General features: G+C 47.4%; 1 protein-coding gene across 3 annotated transcripts in view; it reads right to left on the bottom strand.

Annotated features, from left to right (window-relative positions):
• LPIN1 (lipin 1) overlaps nucleotides 1–21,834 on the bottom strand; it is a 126,113-nt gene that overhangs the window by 18,707 nt on the left and 85,572 nt on the right. For all 3 annotated transcript variants that reach the window (XR_011363460.1, XM_069973157.1, XM_069973156.1), the window contains exons 11-14: nucleotides 19,119–19,188; nucleotides 8,742–8,834; nucleotides 1,606–1,685; nucleotides 666–807 (exon numbers count right to left, since the gene is read on the bottom strand). Coding sequence is in view for 2 of the 3 variants with exons in the window: in XM_069973157.1 (XP_069829258.1) it covers nucleotides 666–807; nucleotides 1,606–1,685; nucleotides 8,742–8,834; nucleotides 19,119–19,188 (385 nt within the window). In the remaining variant the exon portion in view is untranslated. The remainder of the gene's footprint in view (nucleotides 1–665; nucleotides 808–1,605; nucleotides 1,686–8,741; nucleotides 8,835–19,118; nucleotides 19,189–21,834) is intronic.

Here is a 21,834-nt window from a genome sequence, read left to right on the forward strand (position 1 = left end):
CCAGTCTTTCAGCACTTATCAGCTGCTGTATGTCCTGCAGGAAATGGTATGACACAGTGCTCTCTGCTGCCACCTCTGTCCATGTCAGGAACTGTCCAGACAAGATTTTTTAATAGAAAATAAAAGTAAATTACAAATCTCTGGTGCTTTCTGGCATCAGTTGATTTGCAAAAAAATAAAATAAAAAATGGGGTGAACAACCCCTTTAATCTCATGCACTGTGTTATGCCTAGTACAAGCCTTAAAGGGGTGGCCCATGACACAGGGATCTTTTGCGTGTTCTTTTCTCCCTGGTGTTATGTGCAGATTTATAAATCTTGCACTAGGTAGTTTTTGTTACAGTTTATTGATGTCTCCTCTAGAAACCCTTTAATTTTCCTCGCACTTGTTAGTCTGCAGGCTGGCAGCACGTTTTGATAAATATGACACGCCGCGTGGCCTAATCCCATTAAGGCGCCATGTCGCTGAGCTATAAATATACGGAGCAGATTACAGGCCTTAATCAGTCCAGTGTTCCACCTATTAGGGGAGACTTGATCCGTGAGAGTGCCCAGAGACACAACGACTGTTTACGGTACGCCGTCTGCAATAACACCGTACACGGCCATCTACTCTCAATTACACGCTAATGTTCTGCTAGGAAGAGACACACATCCGGCACTCACCAGCTGGTCAGAGGTCAGCCGCAGCGTCTTCTTGTATGTAACCCCAGACGGTGAGGGGTGGCCCTGGCTCGATTGCAGGGAGCCGATATTCTGCTTGGCCACTCTGGGGTCCTCGTCGCTGGACGACGACTCATCCTTTATTCTGGAACAAACACAGGAAGATGACGCCACAAAGCGGAAAATGCATTTGGCAACCGGCTCAAAAAATACATTTGCCGCGACTGGTTGAGTGCATTAATTGATTGTCTATCGAAAGCGACGTCTCCGGGGAGGACACCGAAAACCTGCACGTTAAACTGTCAATGAGCGAGCCGCACTTGATCCTTCATTCATAGCAGACGCCTTCCATTGAGAATATGGTTTCCCATAATACCTAGCACTCAGATGGGATACGTTATGAATCATACGGAGTAAAAATAACCCCGTCTGTATAGTAATCAGATTACACAGCCTTACAGGCAATGGATGCTAAGAGGCAGCACTGACAAAGGGAGGGGGGGGGAAATTAACCCTTTAAGCAATTAATCCCAAAAATTTTGGTTTGGCTAGATTTTTTTTATCTCCCCCCTCCCCCCCATAAAAAATTCTTGCAGAATGGCCTCATATTTTCACCATGTACATTGGCTTTTAAAGGGACGATGTCATCAGGAAATGACTTATTGTATAAATAAAGTTTTTATGTTAAACAGATTTTTTAAGAATTTTTTCGCACCATTTTTCTAATTTTCCATTTTTCTATCTATATTATAAAATAATCCTCAAATCTTACAGTTTTCATTCCCATCCCTGGCTTAGACCCTCTGTAATCTGCAGAGGAACCTGGCAGAAAGTGTTCAACAACCCACAGCGCCCCCGCAGGGGAGATAAAGCATTACACAACACTTATTAGAGTGTATAAATTATTGTACCAAACTGGGGGGAAAAACTGAAGCCCCCTCACCTCTGTTCGATGCCATTGCCGGGGGGTTGTTCACCAGGGTAAGGACCTTTTCCACTTAAGCCTTGTTCTGCCTTTGACTCCTAGGAAAAGTAAGATGAGAAGCCAGTTATTATACGGTGCGAGGAAGCCGCAAATCAGGGAATTATGGGACATTTCTTGTGTTATGAAAAATCCAGATGTCCAAGATTTTACCACCTATGGCGGCTCTGTAAATCACACAGCGCATACCGTATTTACAACGGAAATTAAAGGAAAATTGGGAAGACTGGGTCCAGACGAAAACTCACTTAAAAGGGAATGAACCTGGGAAGCTACAGACCGAGCTCAGCGGCAGAGAGGAGGACATTTCATGGAGCAAAAAGTATATTTTAGATATATTTTTATAATATTTCTTCATAATGACCTAATCTATGTGTGAAGAATCCCTATAGCCCAATGTGAAGCCCTGTGTGTGGCCCTGTGTGTAGCCCTGTGTGTGGCCCTATGTGTAGCCCTGTGTGTGGCCCTATGTGTAGCCCAGTGTGTGGCCCTGTGTGTAGTCCTGTGTGTACTCCTGTGTGTAGCCCTGTGTATAGCCCTGTGTGTGGCCCTGTGTGTAGCCCTGTGTGTAGCTCTGTGTGTAGCCCTGTGTGTAGCCCTGTGTGGCCCTGTGTGTGGCTCTGTGTGTAGCCCTGTGTGTAGCCCTGTGTGTGGCCCAGTGTGTGGCCCTGTGTGTGGCCCTGTGTGTGGCCCAGTGTGTAGCCCTGTGTGTGGCCCTGTGTGTGGCCCTGTGTGTAGCCCTGTGTGTAGCTCTGTGTGTAGCCCTGTGTGTAGCCCTGTGTGTGGCCCTGTGTGTAGCGCTGTGTGTAGCCCTGTGTGTAGCCCTGTGTGTAGTCCTGTGTGTGGCCCTGTGTATAGCCCTGTGTGTAGCCCTGTGTGTGGCCCTGTGTGTGGCCCTGTGTGTGGCGCTGTGTATAGCCCAGTGTGTGGCCCAGTGTGTGGCTCTGTGTGTAGCCCTGTGTGTGGCCCTGTGTGTGGCCCTGTGTGTGGCCCTGTGTGTAGCCCTGGCCTGTGTGTAGCCCTGTGTGTGGCCCTATGTGTGGCCCTGTGTGTAGCCCTTTGAGTAGCCCTGTGTGTGGCCCTGTGTGTAGCCCTGTGTGTGGCCCTGTGTGTAGCCCTGTGTATAGCCCTGTGTGTGGCCCTGTGTGTAGCCCTGTGTATAGCCCTGGATGTGGCTCTTTGAGTAGCCCTGTGTGTAGCCCAGTGTGTGGCCCTGTGTGTAGCCCTGTGTGTGGCCCTGTGTGTAGCCCTGTGTGTAGCCCTGTGTATAGCCCTGGATGTGGCCCTTTGAGTAGCCCTGTGTGTGGCCCTGTGTATAGCCCTCTGTGTGGCCCTGTGTGTAGTCCTGTGTGTACTCCTGTGTGTAGCCCTGTGTATAGCCCTGTGTGTAGCCCTTTGAGTAGCCCTGTGTGTGGCCCTGTGTGTAGCCCTGTGTGTGGCCCTGTGTGTGGCCCTGTGTGTGGCCCTGTGTGTAGCCCTGTGTGTAGCCCTGTGTGTAGCCCTGTGTATAGCCCTGTGTGTAGCCCTTTGAGTAGCCCTGTGTGTAGCCCTGTGTGTACTCCTGTGTGTAGCCCTGTGTATAGCCCTGTGTGTAGCCCTGTGTGTGGCCCTGTGTGTAGCCCTGTGTGTGGCCCTGTGTGTGGCCCTGTGTGTGGCCCTGTGTGTGGCCCTGTGTGTAGCCCTGTGTATAGCCCTGGATGTGGCCCTTTGAGTAGCCCTGTGTGTAGCCCTGTGTGTACTCCTGTGTGTAGCGCTGTGTGTAGCCCTGTGTATAGCCCTGGATGTGGCCCTTTGAGTAGCCCTCTGTGTGGCCCTGTGTGTAGTCCTGTGTGTACTCCTGTGTGTAGCCCTGTGTATAGCCCTGTGTGTAGCCCTGTGTGTAGCCCTGTGTGTGGCCCTGTGTGTGGCCCTGTGTGTAGCCCTGTGTGTAGCTCTGTGTGTAGCCCTGTGTGTAGCCCTGTGTGTGGCCCTGTGTGTAGCGCTGTGTGTAGCCCTGTGTGTAGCCCTGTGTGTAGTCCTGTGTGTGGCCCTGTGTATAGCCCTGTGTGTAGCCCTGTGTGTGGCCCTGTGTGTGGCGCTGTGTATAGCCCAGTGTGTGGCCCAGTGTGTGGCTCTGTGTGTAGCCCTGTGTGTGGCCCTGTGTGTGGCCCTGTGTGTGGCCCTGTGTGTAGCCCTGTGTATAGCCCTGTGTGTGGCCCTGTGTGTAGCCCTGTGTATAGCCCTGTGTATAGCCCTGGATGTGGCCCTTTGAGTAGCCCTGTGTGTAGCCCAGTGTGTGGCCCTGTGTGTAGCCCTGTGTGTGGCCCTGTGTGTAGCCCTGTGTGTAGCCCTGTGTATAGCCCTGGATGTGGCCCTTTGAGTAGCCCTGTGTGTGGCCCTCTGTGTGGCCCTGTGTGTAGTCCTGTGTGTACTCCTGTGTGTAGCCCTGTGTATAGCCCTGTGTGTAGCCCTGTGTGTGGCCCTGTGTGTAGCGCTGTGTGTAGCCCTGTGTGTAGCCCTGTGTGTAGTCCTGTGTGTGGCCCTGTGTATAGCCCTGTGTGTAGCCCTGTGTGTGGCCCTGTGTGTGGCGCTGTGTATAGCCCAGTGTGTGGCCCAGTGTGTGGCTCTGTGTGTAGCCCTGTGTGTGGCCCTGTGTGTGGCCCTGTGTGTGGCCCTGTGTGTAGCCCTGTGTATAGCCCTGTGTGTAGCCCTTTGAGTAGCCCTGTGTGTGGCCCTGTGTGTAGCCCTGTGTGTGGCCCTGTGTGTAGCCCTGTGTATAGCCCTGTGTGTGGCCCTGTGTGTAGCCCTGTGTATAGCCCTGTGTATAGCCCTGGATGTGGCCCTTTGAGTAGCCCTGTGTGTAGCCCAGTGTGTGGCCCTGTGTGTAGCCCTGTGTGTGGCCCTGTGTGTAGCCCTGTGTGTAGCCCAGTGTATAGCCCTGTGTATAGCCCTGGATGTGGCCCTTTGAGTAGCCCTGTGTGTAGCCCTGTGTATAGCCCTGTGTGTAGCCCTTTGAGTAGCCCTATGTGTGGCCCTGTGTGTAGCCCTGTGTGTGGCCCTGTGTGTAGCCCTGTGTGTAGCCCTGTGTGTAGCCCTGTGTATAGCCCTGTGTGTAGCCCTGTGTGTAGCCCTCTGTGTGGCCCTGTGTGTAGTCCTGTGTGTACTCCTGTGTGTAGCCCTGTGTATAGCCCTGTGTGTGGCCCTGTGTGTAGCCCTGTGTGTGGCCCTGTGTGTGGCCCTGTGTGTGGCCCTGTGTGTGGCCCAGTGTGTAGCCCTGTGTGTGGCCCTGTGTGTGGCCCTGTGTGTGGCCCTGTGTGTAGCCCTGTGTATAGCCCTGGATGTGGCCCTTTGAGTAGCCCTGTGTGTAGTCCTGTGTGTACTCCTGTGTGTAGCGCTGTGTGTGGCCCTGTGTATAGCCCTGTGTGTGGCCCTGTGTATAGCCCTCTGTGTGGCCCTGTGTGTAGTCCTGTGTGTACTCCTGTGTGTAGCCCTGTGTATAGCCCTGTGTGTAGCCCTGTGTGTGGCCCTGTGTGTGGCCCTGTGTGTAGCCCTGTGTGTAGCTCTGTGTGTAGCCCTGTGTGTAGCCCTGTGTGTGGCCCTGTGTGCAGCGCTGTGTGTAGCCCTGTGTGTAGCCCTGTGTGTAGTCCTGTGTGTGGCCCTGTGTATAGCCCTGTGTGTAGCCCTGTGTGTGGCCCTGTGTGTGGCGCTGTGTATAGCCCAGTGTGTGGCCCAGTGTGTGGCTCTGTGTGTAGCCCTGTGTGTGGCCCTGTGTGTGGCCCTGTGTGTGGCCCTGTGTGTAGCCCTGTGTATAGCCCTGTGTGTAGCCCATTGAGTAGGCCTGTGTGTGGCCCTGTGTGTAGCCCTGTGTGTGGCCCTGTGTGTAGCCCTGTGTATAGCCCTGTGTGTGGCCCTGTGTGTAGCCCTGTGTATAGCCCTGTGTATAGCCCTGGATGTGGCCCTTTGAGTAGCCCTGTGTGTAGCCCAGTGTGTGGCCCTGTGTGTAGCCCTGTGTGTGGCCCTGTGTGTAGCCCTGTGTGTGGCCCTGTGTGTAGCCCTGTGTGTAGCCCTGTGTATAGCCCTGGATGTGGCCCTTTGAGTAGCCCTGTGTGTGGCCCTGTGTATAGCCCTCTGTGTGGCCCTGTGTGTAGTCCTGTGTGTACTCCTGTGTGTAGCGCTGTGTGTGGCCCTGTGTATAGCCCTGTGTGTGGCCCTGTGTATAGCCCTCTGTGTGGCCCTGTGTGTAGTCCTGTGTGTACTCCTGTGTGTAGCCCTGTGTATAGCCCTGTGTGTGGCCCTGTGTGTGGCCCTGTGTGTGGCCCTGTGTGTAGCCCTGTGTGTAGCTCTGTGTGTAGCCCTGTGTGTAGCCCTGTGTGTGGCCCTGTGTGCAGCGCTGTGTGTAGCCCTGTGTGTAGCCCTGTGTGTAGTCCTGTGTGTGGCCCTGTGTATAGCCCTGTGTGTAGCCCTGTGTGTGGCCCTGTGTGTGGCGCTGTGTATAGCCCAGTGTGTGGCCCAGTGTGTGGCTCTGTGTGTAGCCCTGTGTGTGGCCCTGTGTGTGGCCCTGTGTGTGGCCCTGTGTGTGGCCCTGTGTGTAGCCCTGTGTATAGCCCTGTGTGTAGCCCATTGAGTAGGCCTGTGTGTGGCCCTGTGTGTAGCCCTGTGTGTGGCCCTGTGTGTAGCCCTGTGTATAGCCCTGTGTGTGGCCCTGTGTGTAGCCCTGTGTATAGCCCTGTGTATAGCCCTGGATGTGGCCCTTTGAGTAGCCCTGTGTGTAGCCCAGTGTGTGGCCCTGTGTGTAGCCCTGTGTGTGGCCCTGTGTGTAGCCCTGTGTGTGGCCCTGTGTGTAGCCCTGTGTGTAGCCCTGTGTATAGCCCTGGATGTGGCCCTTTGAGTAGCCCTGTGTGTGGCCCTGTGTATAGCCCTCTGTGTGGCCCTGTGTGTAGTCCTGTGTGTACTCCTGTGTGTAGCCCTGTGTATAGCCCTGTGTGTAGCCCTTTGAGTAGCCCTGTGTGTGGCCCTGTGTGTAGCCCTGTGTGTGGCCCTGTGTGTGGCCCTGTGTGTGGCCCTGTGTGTAGCCCTGTGTGTAGCGCTGTGTATAGCCCTGGATGTGGCCCTTTGAGTAGCCCTGTGTGTAGCCCTGTGTGTACTCCTGTGTGTAGCGCTGTGTGTAGCCCTGTGTATAGCCCTGGATGTGGCCCTTTGAGTAGCCCTGTGTGTGGCCCTGTGTATAGCCCTCTGTGTGGCCCTGTGTGTAGTCCTGTGTGTACTCCTGTGTGTAGCCCTGTGTGTAGCCCTGTGTGTAGTCCTGTGTGTACTCCTGTGTGTAGCCCTGTGTGTAGCCCTGTGTGTGGCCCTGTGTGTGGCCCTGTGTGTAGCCCTGTGTGTGGCCCTGTGTATAGCCCTCTGTGTGGCCCTGTGTGTAGTCCTGTGTGTACTCCTGTGTGTAGCCCTGTGTATAGCCCTGTGTGTAGCCCTGTGTGTGGCCCTGTGTGTGGCCCTGTGTGTAGCCCTGTGTGTGGCCCTCACTGTCTTTGCTTTAAACATTTCACAGACCTCTCTGTACTGCTTCATTGGCCCTAGCTCTCTATTGGAGCTTTCACAATCTTAAAGCAGAAGTCCGGCCTCTAACTTTTCACAGGCGGCAGGAGCAGGGGAGAGAGTAACAATGAAGCATCACTCCCCCCTCCCCCCGTGCCCATGTGGTGCCATCTGACACGCTCTGGGACCCCCACTAGAAGAAGTTGATATGACATCATGACTCGGGGTAAAATGCCCGTCCCAACTGATGGACAGTCCGCTCAGCCAATCAGTGACTAGAGCGGCGTCCCACTGGGTCATGACATCTGTAGCGTCAGAGATCCCGAAGCGGCAATCTGGTACTGAAGAGGAACAGAGAGAGGCCCCCCCCCCATGCCCCTGCCTTTTAAAAAAAAACAAAAAAAAAAAAACGGAGGCCGGACTTCTCCTTTAACCAGCAACCAAGCTTCTTCTCCCTTGGCTCCTACCCTCGTAGACTCCTCAGGATGCAACCTCTGTTGGCCTTGTGACCACTTCAAGAAAAAACTTATAAGCTTATTATTAAGGCATTCCCTTTAAAAAGGGGTGCCTACTTTATGAGGGGTGCATGCCTGTTTGTGAGAAGGGTGTTTTGACAAAAAAAAAAGACCATCACACGGTTTCCCAGTATTGTGACCCCGGGCGATCAGCTGTAGCCTGTAGGACAGCCCAGCATGTGTTTCCCTGCAGCACTCCCGATGGAGAGATGAAGCATTACCGGTTTTTCTAACTCAATAAGCCTATATCTATATAATGCAAAGTGATGCACGAGCCTTTTAGTCGTTCTCTACTATAACAGGACAGGACTCTTGATCCAAATAAACTCTAAATTTCTATCTATATATAAAGATGGGTTTTCTAAACAAGACCATAACTCACCGAATCATGGAAATGTCCGACCTATGAAAGCTTGCGTACAGCAAGAGGTGGTATTCCCATCTTAGAATGTCGCCCCCTAGTCACAGCATGTTACCCCCCTACACACATGTGGTGTGGGCTGTTCATTCCAGACAATATTTCACCTATATTCTATAAATTGGTGGGGGTCCCAACAGTCAGACCCCCAACATTAAGCATGTTATCCCCCATATTGTCAAAAAATGATGTAACGTGCTAAAAATTTGATCACTGCAAAAAAGAGTTATTACTGACGAATAGCTTAAAGGGATCCCATCACCATGAAAATGCTACCTAAGCTATTGGCATCATGTTATAGAGCAGAATTTGATGAACGGATTGATATATAGCTTTATGGGAAAAGATTCAATATAACTAGTAATTTATTGATGGAAATCTCTGATGCTTCCATACTTAAGAGTCCAGTCCATTGAGTGACCCCGCCCACTGGACTCAATGAGCTGGGATTTCAATCAACATGTTGCAAGTTATACAGAATCTTTTCCCATAAAGATATATATCAATCTGCTCAGCTCCTCCAGCTCTATAACATGATGTCAGTACAACAGATAGCATTGTCTTGGTGACAGGTTCCCTTTAAATCATAAATTCTACCTGTAATAAATTTTATACCTAAGAAAGGGGGGATCAGAAGTCAGCTTGCTTACCACTTTTATACTATTATTCCTTCCACGCCAAGAGAACCACCATCTTCCACCCTTTTTGGGCATCTTGTCTCTCATCAGAGTGTCCACGGTGACCTGTGATAAATGCACGGTGACCACAGTAACGTAAAAGAAAGCAAAAAACACAAATAACTAAATGAATGGAATGATAATGTAAAAATAAAGTAAAAAAAAAATAACATGTAGAAAGCAGTGAAGCAATGGCAAGCAAGCAAGCACGTGTAGGAGAAACATACATACTGTCTGCTGGCCACAGAGACTAGAAAAACAAAATCTAATGGAATCTACCAGAGCACAGACGTAATCAAAGCAAGAGTACTTGACAGAAAATGAGAAAAAGAAAACATAAAAGTCTGTTAGTAATTGGAGTTTTTGTTAGACACGCAGACACATACACTTAATGGTGAGGGTCTTACAAGGTGCCCTCACCGTATGCACATGAGTGTTCTGGTGACAAATGGTCAGCACTGACAATGATGGAGTAAAACAGTTAGTATATTACTTTCAGTATCTGCTTAGAATGTACCTTTAAATTTAAAGGGAATCTAGCAGAAACCTCACAGATACTAACCTGATCTGTGGCACAGTGCTGAGATGAATGCTGTTCTCCGCTTGTAAATCGGAGGTCTGGTTCCGGAGATATTGCCCTAAAATATTATATGCAAATGAGCTTCCTTGGTACACTGGTGGTGGTTGTCAGTATCCTGAGCATCGCTATCCACGCCACCGATGATGAAGCTTCATCAGTATTTATTGGGACGAATCCGGTTGGGATGAATAGTTAATCATCATGAAGACTGATGAAGCGGCATCGTTGTTGGCTTGGGAAAACAATGTAAAGGGGGGCTCTTGGACCACCGCCAGTGCACCAAGGAAGTTTATTCCCATTTAATAGTTTATGGCAAAATCTATGGGATGGGACCACCGATTTACAAACTGAGAACAGCATTCTTCTCAGCATCGCAGTGCCAATCTACCAATACTAACAATTTAGTATGGGCAAGGTTTCTGCTAGATTCCCTTTAAGTGGCAGCACATGGATCGGACTTGGGCATGCTTGAGTTGCGCTCATCTCTTTACCCATACTCATGAGCACATGCCACAGACTGGGCTATCGCATAGGATAGAATCATGAGGAAAGACTCAGGCCAAGAAACATACTGATGCCGGGACTTTTGAGAAAACTGTGGATGAGTAGGAAGAGTTAACAAGAAAAGACGGAGAACTGCCAACGGCAAGATGGATGCGATCAGAATTCATGACCGCACATTATTCATACAGATCTCAGGAATTGGATTAGAGGCCTCTCTTGCATACATGTTTATTATCTGCCAAGTTACTGGATTTTTATAAAATGCTTCCATCTACTTAAAGGAGTAGTCCCCCCACCCCCCCGGCAAAAGAAATCTTTCAAATCAACAGGTGCCAGAAAGTGTCAGAGATTTGTCATTTATTTCTATTAAAAAATCTCAAGTCTTCCAGTACTTATCAGCTGCTGTATGTCCTGCAGGAAGTGATGTATTCTCTCCAGTTTAACACAGTGCTCTCTGCTGCCACCTGTCCAGAGCAGGAGAGCAGCAGACAGCACTGTGTCAGACTGGAGAAAATATACCACTTCCTTCAGGACACACAGCAGCTGATACATACTGGAAGACATGATATCTTCAATTAGAAGTAAATTACAAATCTACATAACTTTCTGAAACCGGTTGATTTTCGCCGGAGTGCCCCTTTAAGCGTAGCACGGCTCTGCACAGGGTGTTCCTTTAGTTGCTATTTCACATTTAATGTATTTTAATTCTGCGCCACCTCCTGCAATAGTTTAATAACTCAGATTATAATATGCGATCGCAAATAAACTCGGGGAGAGAGAAATGGCTCCATCCCGCATCGGTAAACAGCGGCGGAATAAATACCAAACTTGTTTGAATAGCCCTCGCCTGGAGATGAGATAATCAGCCATTGTGCTGGGGGAGGATGGAGCCGGCGCACACAAATCCTTCTATCTATAAGCACCTTGAGAGAATAGCGCTCCGCCATAATGGGTAATTACATGATTCATGGCTTATTATTCCCCGGATAAACAAAACAACTTCTAATGGAAAATGTTGCTGCGCGACCAATGTGCTCTGACAATAGGAAACCGCAATTATGTTTATAGATGAATAATGAGTTGCCCATAGCAACCAAAGATAGAATGTAGCAAAATGCTTCTCTTTCCGGCAATAATATTTGGTTTCCATCCTCGTAAACTTAGGAACTTCGCCCGAAGGGAGAAAAAAAGAAATAAGTGAGGTCCATTCTCTTCAGATTAATTATTAAAATGGGAAACCACTGCTGGAATGTAGATGCGGCGCTAAAGCGTAACAATGGGTAGAATGTTACACTGTGGAATGATCATTTAAAGGGGTACTCCGGAGATAAAAATAACGAGTAGCAAATCAACTGTTAGTTTAAAGTTATACAGATTTGTTATTTACTTCTATTTAAAAATCTCCAGTCTTCTAGTACTTATCAGCTGCTGTATGTGCTGCAGGAAGTGGTGTATTCTTTCCAGTCTGACACAGTGCTCTCTGCCGCCACCTCTGTCCATGTCAGGAATCCCCATAGAAAACCTTTGGATAGTTCCTGACATGGACAGAGATGGCAGCAGAGATCACTGTGTCAGACTGGAAAGAATACACCACTTCCTGCAGGACATACAGCAGCTGATAAGTACTGGAATATTAAATAGAAGTAAATTATAAATCTATTTTATAAATTTATAAATCCCCTTTAACTGGTATTCTTTACATTAGGCATACAGATTCTTACTCAGTCTAAGGACCAATTAATAACGATCATCTAAAGCTGGCACATATATAACCTATATATTCCCTTCTGTACAATAGAGAGTGGTGTGAAAGATGAGGCCTAAAAAATAGGTGTGAAGTATGGGGAATGTAGATATGGTGGGAGAAGTGAGTGCCGAGGATAGATAGTAATGTATAGTAATAGAGGGAGCAATGCTCATGGTCATACACAGGGAGTGCCGAGGATAGATAGTAATGTATAATAATAGAGGGCGCCATGCTTATGGTCATACACAGGGAGTGCCGAGGATAGATAGTAATGTATAATAATAGAGGGCGCCATGCTCATGGTCATACACAGGGAGTGCAGAGGATAGACACTAATGTATAGTAATAGAGGGCGCCATGCTCATGGTCATACACAGTGAGTGCCGAGGATAGACACTAATGTATAGCAATAGAGGGAGCCATGCTCATGGTCATACACAGTGAGAGCCGAGGATAGATAGTAATGTATAGTAATAGAGGGCGCCATGCTCATGGTCATACACAGTGAGTGCCGAGGATAGACACTAATGTATAGTAATAGTGGGAGCCATGCTCATGGTCATACACAGTGAGTGCCGAGGATAGACACTAATGTATAATAATAGTGGGAGCCATGCTTATGGTCATACACAGGGAGTGCCGAGGATAGATAGTAATGTATAGTAATAGTGGGAGCCATGCTCATGGTCATACACAGTGAGTGCAGAGGATAGACACTAATGTATAATAATAGTGGGAGACATACTTATGGTCATACACAGTGAGTGCCGAGGATAGATAGTAATGTATTGTAATAGTGGGAGCTATGCTTATGGTCATACACAGTGAGTGCCGAGGATAGACACTAATGTATAATAATAGTGGGAGCCATGCTCATGGTCATACACAGGGAGTGCCGAGGATAGACACTAATGTATAGTAATAGTGGGCGCCATGCTCATGGTCATACACAGGGAGTGCCGAGGATAGACACTAATGTATAGTAATAGAGGGCGCCATGCTCATGGTCATACACAGGGAGTGCCGAGGATAGATAGTAATGTATAGTAATAGTGGGAGCCATGCTTATGGTCATACACAGTGAGTGCAGAGGATAGACACTAATGTATAGTAATAGTGGGAGCCATGCTCATGGTCATACACAGGGAGTGCCGAGGATAGACACTAATGTATAGCAATAGAGGGCGCCATGCTCATGGTCATACACAGTGAGTGCCGAGGATAGACACTAATGTATAGTAATAGTGGGAGCTATGCTCATGGTCATACACAGGGAGTGCCGAGGATAGACACTAATGTATAGTAATAGTGGGAGCCATGCTCATGGTCATACACAGTGAGTGCCGAGGATAGACACTAATGTATAATAATAGTGGGAGCCATGCTCATGGTCATACACAGGGAGTGCCGAGGATAGACACTAATGTATAGTAATAGAGGGCGCCATGCTCATGGTCATACACAGTGAGTGCCGAGGATAGACACTAATGTATAGCAATAGAGGGCGCCATGCTCATGGTCATACACAGTGAGAGCCGAGGATAGATAGTAATGTATAGTAATAGAGGGCGCCATGCTCATGGTCATACACAGTGAGTGCCGAGGATAGACACTAACGTATAGTAATAGTGGGAGCCATGCTCATGGTCATACACAGGGAGTGCCGAGGATAGACACTAATGTATAGTAATAGAGGGCGCCATGCTCATGGTCATACACAGTGAGTGCCGAGGATAGACACTAATGTATAGCAATAGAGGGCGCCATGCTCATGGTCATACACAGTGAGAGCCGAGGATAGATAGTAATGTATAGTAATAGAGGGCGCCATGCTCATGGTCATACACAGGGAGTGCCGAGGATAGATAGTAATGTATAGTAATAGAGGGCGCCATGCTCATGGTCATACACAGTGAGTGCCGAGGATAGACACTAATGTATAGTAATAGTGGGAGCCATGCTTATGGTCATACACAGGGAGTGCCGAGGATAGATAGTAATGTATAGTAATAGTGGGAGCCATGCTCATGGTCATACACAGTGAGTGCAGAGGATAGACACTAATGTATAGTAATAGAGGGCGCCATGCTCATGGTCATACACAGGGAGTGCCGAGGATAGACACTAATGTATAGTAATAGAGGGCGCCATGCTCATGGTCATACACAGTGAGTGCCGAGGATAGATAGTAATGTATAGTAATAGTGGGAGCCATGCTCATGGTCATACACAGTGAGTGCCGAGGATAGACACTAATGTATAATAATAGTGGGAGCCATGCTCATGGTCATACACAGTGAGTGCCGAGGATAGACACTAATGTATAATAATAGAGGGAGCCATGCTTATGGTCATACACAGGGAGTGCCGAGGATAGATAGTAATGTATAGTAATAGTGGGAGCCATGCTCATGGTCATACACAGTGAGTGCCGAGGATAGACACTAATGTATAGTAATAGAGGGCGCCATGCTCATGGTCATACACAGTGAGAGCCGAGGATAGACACTAATGTATAGCAATAGTGGGAGCCATGCTCATGGTCATACACAGGGAGTGCCGAGGATAGACACTAATGTATAGCAATAGTGGGAGCCATGCTCATGGTCATACACAGGGAGTGCCGAGGATAGACACTAATGTATAGTAATAGAGGGCGCCATGCTCATGGTCATACACAGGGAGTGCCGAGGATAGATAGTAATGTATAGCAATAGTGGGAGCCATGCTTATGGTCATACACAGTGAGTGCCGAGGATAGATAGTAATGTATAGTAATAGTGGGAGCCATGCTTATGGTCATACACAGTGAGTGCAGAGGATAGACACTAATGTATAGTAATAGTGGGAGCCATGCTCATGGTCATACACAGTGAGTGCCGAGGATAGACACTAATGTATAGCAATAGAGGGCGCCATGCTCATGGTCATACACAGTGAGTGCCGAGGATAGACACTAATGTATAGTAATAGTGGGAGCTATGCTCATGGTCATACACAGGGAGTGCCGAGGATAGACACTAATGTATAGTAATAGTGGGAGCCATGCTCATGGTCATACACAGTGAGTGCCGAGGATAGACACTAATGTATAATAATAGTGGGAGCCATGCTTATGGTCATACACAGGGAGTGCCAAGGATAGATAGTAATGTATAGTAATAGTGGGAGCCATGCTCATGGTCATACACAGTGAGTGCCGAGGATAGACACTAATGTATAGTAATAGTGGGAGCTATGCTCATGGTCATACACAGGGAGTGCCGAGGATAGACACTAATGTATAGTAATAGTGGGAGCCATGCTCATGGTCATACACAGTGAATGCCGAGGATAGACACTAATGTATAATAATAGTGGGAGCCATGCTCATGGTCATACACAGTGAGTGCCGAGGATAGACACTAATGTATAATAATAGTGGGAGCCATGCTTATGGTCATACACAGGGAGTGCCAAGGATAGATAGTAATGTATAGTAATAGTGGGAGCCATGCTCATGGTCATACACAGGGAGTGCCGAGGATAGACACTAATGTATAGTAATAGAGGGCGCCATGCTCATGGTCATACACAGTGAGTGCCGAGGATAGACACTAATGTATAGCAATAGAGGGCGCCATGCTCATGGTCATACACAGTGAGAGCCGAGGATAGATAGTAATGTATAGTAATAGTGGGAGCTATGCTCATGGTCATACACAGGGAGTGCCGAGGATAGACACTAATGTATAGTAATAGTGGGAGCCATGCTCATGGTCATACACAGTGAGTGCCGAGGATAGACACTAATGTATAGTAATAGTGGGAGCCATGCTCATGGTCATACACAGTGAGTGCCGAGGATAGACACTAATGTATAGTAATAGTGGGAGCCATGCTCATGGTCATACACAGGGAGTGCCGAGGATAGACACTAATGTATAGTAATAGAGGGCGCCATGCTCATGGTCATACACAGTGAGTGCCGAGGATAGACACTAATGTATAGCAATAGAGGGCGCCATGCTCATGGTCATACACAGTGAGAGCCGAGGATAGATAGTAATGTATAGTAATAGAGGGCGCCATGCTCATGGTCATACACAGGGAGTGCCGAGGATAGATAGTAATGTATAGTAATAGAGGGCGCCATGCTCATGGTCATACACAGTGAGTGCCGAGGATAGACACTAATGTATAGTAATAGTGGGAGCCATGCTCATGGTCATACACAGGGAGTGCCGAGGATAGACACTAATGTATAGTAATAGTGGGAGCCATGCTTATGGTCATACACAGGGAGTGCCGAGGATAGATAGTAATGTATAGCAATAGTGGGAGCCATGCTTATGGTCATACACAGGGAGTGCCGAGGATAGACACTAATGTATAGTAATAGAGGGCGCCATGCTCATGGTCATACACAGGGAGTGCCGAGGATAGACACTAATGTATAGTAATAGAGGGCGCCATGCTCATGGTCATACACAGTGAGTGCCGAGGATAGATAGTAATGTATAGTAATAGTGGGAGCCATGCTCATGGTCATACACAGTGAGTGCCGAGGATAGACACTAATGTATAATAATAGTGGGAGCCATGCTCATGGTCATACACAGTGAGTGCCGAGGATAGATAGTAATGTATTGTAATAGTGGGAGCTATGCTTATGGTCATACACAGTGAGTGCCGAGGATAGACACTAATGTATAATAATAGTGGGAGCCATGCTCATGGTCATACACAGTGAGTGCCGAGGATAGATAGTAATGTATTGTAATAGTGGGAGCTATGCTTATGGTCATACACAGTGAGTGCAGAGGATAGACACTAATGTATAGTAATAGAGGGCGCCATGCTCATGGTCATACACAGTGAGTGCCGAGGATAGACACTAATGTATAGCAATAGTGTGAGCTATGCTCATGGTCATACACAGTGAGTGCCGAGGATAGACACTAATGTATAGTAATAGTGGGAGCCATGCTCATGGTCATACACAGTGAGTGCCGAGGATAGATAGTAATGTACAGTAATAGTGGGAGCCATGCTCATGGTCATACACAGTGAGTGCCGAGGATAGATAGTAATGTACAGTAATAGTGGGAGCCATGCTCATGGTCATACACAGTGAGTGCCGAGGATAGACACTAATGTATAGCAATAGAGGGCGCCATGCTCATGGTCATACACAGTGAGAGCCGAGGATAGATAGTAATGTATAGTAATAGAGGGCGCCATGCTCATGGTCATACACAGGGAGTGCCGAGGATAGATAGTAATGTATAGTAATAGTGGGAGCCATGCTCATGGTCATACACAGTGAGTGCAGAGGATAGACACTAATGTATAATAATAGTGGGAGCCATGCTCATGGTCATACACAGTGAGTGCCGAGGATAGACACTAATGTATAGTAATAGTGGGAGCTATGCTCATGGTCATACACACCAGCTGATTTATGAGATTGCATCTTACTGCAAAGCATCATGGTCCTAAATTTTAGGTCAGTTTATCTTTATTGTACAGTGACTCAAAGAAATATCCATACAAGGTTGCTGATCCATAATAAGGTAGTATACGGGTGGACATAATATAATGGTGGACAGGCCGGTATATTGGGATACTCGGAGGAGACGTTCTGCTCTTGTATTCAGCCTTATCAGAACTAGAAGGAAAATGAAGGAACAGCAAAGCGATCTGTCCGTAGTGTCGGCCTCACAGCAGCATTAGGAGCGTGTTAGCTATGATGGATTCATGATGATGCCAATCACCCAAACAATATAAGACAACAGGGAAAAGGAGGAAAAAACACACAACACATAGCTCACCATTAAAGGGATTGTTCACTAAAAAAAAAAAATTCTTTCAAATAAACTGGTGCCAGAAAGTGCCAGAGATTTGTCATTTCTATTTAAAAATCTCCAGTACTTATCAGCTGCTGTATGTCCTGCAGGAAGTGGTGTATTCTCTCCAGTCTGACACAGTGCTCTCTGCTGCCACCTCTGTCCATGTCAGGAACTGTGTCCAGAGCAGCAGCAAATCCCCATAAAAAACCTCTCCTGCTCTGGACAGTTCCTGACATGGACAGAGGTGGCAGAAGAGAGCGCTGTGTAAGACTGGGAAGAACACACCACTTCCTGCAGGACATGCAGCAGCTGATAAGTATTGGAAGACTGGAGATTTTTAAATAGTAGTAAAATGACAAATCTCTGGAACTTTCTGGCACCAATTAATTTGAAAGAAAACATTTTTTGGTGAGCAACCCCTTTAACCCTTCTGTGCGTGAACACTCACAAAGATATATCTGCTGGCTAGCGGCACAAAAACATCCAGAAAAAAACAAGTGTAAGCAGCACCTCCGCCTGGTGTGAGCAAAGCGCCCGATATGCAGAAGTGTACACATATTATCTACTGAACCTGTAATCCAGTGGGATTTTATGGATCAGAAATATAAGGAAACTTTTACCCCTGGGGGGTAACAGGGAAGGGTATCTAAAATTATCTAAGGTGGTGAGGTAAGAGCACAAGGGTGGGAATTGCCTCAGGTGACCCCCACAGAAAATCTACAAAAAGTGCACAAGACAAATCCACACTAAGGGACATGATATGCAGCAGAGCACCTAGGGGCCATTCACACGACAGCGTGTCAGTACAGAGGCGCCAATACTTAAAGTGATATTGTCCCCCCCCCCCTTCTCAGCACATTCTTATGCTTATATTCTAGACTTTTCATAGCTTACTGTATAAAGGACATATGGGCGGGGCTTCAGAGCCGTTGGGCCCCATGTCTCTGCCTACATTGGTGCTGTAGGCCCCACCCCTCTGTGATGTCATGAGTGCCTAGGCCCTGCCCCCTTTGCAGAATCATCAGAATGGGCTGACGTAGAAGCCTAGCCCCACCCCTTTTGCTCCGTCCGTCACAGAGGGGGACGGGCATTTTGATGACCCACAAAGGGTCTAGGCGCTGATAACGTCAGAGAAGGGCGGGGCCTATAAGACTGAATACAGGGCACGACGGCCATGAAGCCCCGCCCATATTGCACTGTTCTCCAACAATAACATGCATTTTGAGGAGAGAGACCACCAAGAAAACCTTTATACAGTAAGATTAAATGCCCAGAACATAAGCTTTAGAAGGAGCGGAGAACTCCTGATATAGGGAGGGGGGGGGGCATTATCACTTTAAACCGTTTCGGAGCTCCTGGTATTATAATATATGCTGATGCCGGGAGCTTCAAGGTTTGATCCTCAGAATACTGTCTGTGAATGAACCCTTACAAGGTGTGAATATCGTGCGTCCGGTCTGCACTAATGATTGCTGTATCATTTGTGCAGCCATTTGAATACATTGTTATCAGCCGCATATCTCCTGATGAGCAGCCAATAACAATGATTCTACCGGCTGCCCCGACCAGCGAGCCCATTCATATTCCAGCTATTCCGTCCCCTGTGACCTCACTGTGAAAGGACAAAGCTATTATAAGACATGGTATAATAAGGGCTGACTGCTGGGCCGCTGTCTCACTTTACCTACCTTAGGCAATGGCTTCTGGAAGGCCTGCATGGCCAGGAGAAGGGGGGCGGCTGTTGGCCAGTTGTAGTATCTGAGAAGAAAACAAAATCACAGGGTTACACAGCTTATATCAGTCTAATCAGTAAAAGAAAATCTAGGTGACACATTCACTCTAAGCACTGTGAATTTCTGTGGGTCAGACTGGTGATCACATGACACAGGTACAGGAATGATACACATGGTTGCAGCTGTGCTGGGATGAAACAGATGGCGCTGTAGGAATAGTGTCGGGGAGTTTGTAAGATACGGTCAAAGACAAAATCCTTCTATAAATCAAAACATTTACAACAGATATAAAACGTAAAACAACCACCCTACACCTACAAAAGAGGTCAGGTGCAGTAGTGAAGAACAGCTTTGCACAGCATCTGTTCATGGTTAAATTGCCTATATGGCAACTAGCCAGGTTACAATGGAAAGAGGAGGAGATTGGACCTGGATACAGTAAGTATAGCTGCCTTCAGGAGACTGGACCTGGATACAGTAAGTATAGCTGTTATATAGCTGCCTTCAGGAGACTGGGCTTGTATACAGTAAGTATAGCTGTTATATAGCTGCCTTCAGGAGACTGGACCTGGATACAGTAAGTATAGCTGTTATATAGCAGCCTTCAGGAGACTGGACCTGGATACAGTAAGTATAGCTGTTATATAGCTGCCTTCAGGAGCCTGGACCTGGATACAGTAAGTATAACTGTTATATAGCTGCCTTCAGGAGACTGGACCTGGATACAGTAAGTATAGCTGATATATAACTGCCTTCAGGAGACTGGACCTGGATACAGTAAGTATAGCTGATATATAACTGCCTTCAGGAGAGTGGACCTGGATACAGTAAGTATAGCTGTTATATAGTAGCCTTCAGGAGACTGGACCTGGATACAGTAAGTATAACTCTTATACAGTTGCCTTCAGGAGACTGGGCCTGGATACAGTAAGTATAACTCTTATACAGTTGCCTTCAGGAGACTGGACCTGGATACAGTAAGTATAGCTGTTATATAGCTGCCTTCAGAAGAGTGGACCTGGATACAGTAAGTATAGCTGTTATATAGCTGCCTTCAGGAGACTGGACCTGGATACAGTAAGTATAGCTGTTATATAGCTGCCTTCAGGAGACTGGACCTGGATACAGTAAGTATAGCTGTTATATAGCAGCCTTCAGGAGACTAGACCTGGATTTCTGGTAAGTTTAGCTTTGTTTTACAGCATGATAACAACAAGAAAAAATAATGAAAGTAAATTGCAAACTTGCTTTATTTCCCATATAGTGCTGATTTCGATTTTGAAAGTTATAACAACAGTGAGACTTTAAGTATTGTTCTTCTTTAGTACAGATGACTATTCCCCTGTCTTACAGATCGGGAGCCAAACTGCATGGGGGCATCCATACATCGGCAGAATTGTTTGGACGTTGTTCTGTGGATAGAACCTCTGTGCTCCCGGCATTATGATTAATTATGATGTCAGGAGCTCTGAAACTACTTAAAAGTTTGCGCTAGTGTACTGACACAGCCACGCGGCAATGTCAGTACAGTAGCAAGAAATGTTAACGTTTCAGGGCTCCCGGGATCATAATTAATCATAATGCCAGGAGCTCCGAGGTTCCATCCGCAGAACAACGTCCACAGAATTCTGCCGACATGTGGATGCCCCCTAACATCTTCCTCTTCAGCTCAATGAAAATCATACACAGCCGTAGACAGATTGGCCCCCTAGTGGTGACAACAGACAGCGGAGATTGTCACGTGTGTGTAAGGTATTGTGCACATGTATGGCCCAGTATATAATACAAAAACCTCATACTGCAAACCACAAGGTTTTGTAGAACAATCCGAGCGTTTCATGTTCTACACGCCATGTAACGGGTTATGTTGTTAAAAAAATAAAATAAAATAAATAATTAAATTGATCCTCGGATCTGAACCTAGCCTAACACACAACTTAGCTTTCTTTCAAATCAACTGGTGCCAGAAAGTTCCAGAGATCCGTAATTTTCTTCTATTTAAAAATCTCCAGTCTTCTAGTACTTATCAGCTGCTGTATGTCCTGCAGGAAGTGGTATATTTTCTCCAATCTGACACAGCGCTCTCTGCTGCCACCTCTGTCCGTGTCAGGAACTGTCCAGAGCAGCAGCAAATCCCCATAGAAAATCTCTCCTGCTCTGGACAGTTCCTGACATGGACAGAGGTGGCAGCAGAGAGCACTGTGTCAGACTGGAAAGAATACACAACTTCCTGAAGGACATACAGCAGCTGATAAGTACTGGAAGACTGGAGATCTTTCAATAGATGTAAATTACGAATCTCTGTCGCTTTCTGGTACCAGTTGATTTGAAAGAAAAAAATCTGGGGGTGAACTATCCCTTTAAGCCATATTTATATAAAAACCAACGACATACATCAGCGGCTGCAGAAATTCTGTAGACATCTTAAAACTCCTCCACAGAGGTATTGTTTCCATGGTAACCATAGAGCTCCACTCTCCGCTATACCAGTGTATATTGGTCACGGTTCATGGCCGTATAGATGGCTTGGCTACAGAATACAGAGCAGTTTCCCCTTTCACTGATTATATTTCGTTTGCCCTCAAATAATTTCTGCTGGGGCCGAGAAGGGCCGGTCATGGATGGCGGAGCAGAGGAGCCGCCGCCGCCGCCATGTTGGGAATGTAGCTAC

This window comes from Dendropsophus ebraccatus, chromosome 6, assembly GCF_027789765.1.
Source record: "Dendropsophus ebraccatus isolate aDenEbr1 chromosome 6, aDenEbr1.pat, whole genome shotgun sequence".
NCBI lineage: Eukaryota > Metazoa > Chordata > Amphibia > Anura > Hylidae > Dendropsophus > Dendropsophus ebraccatus.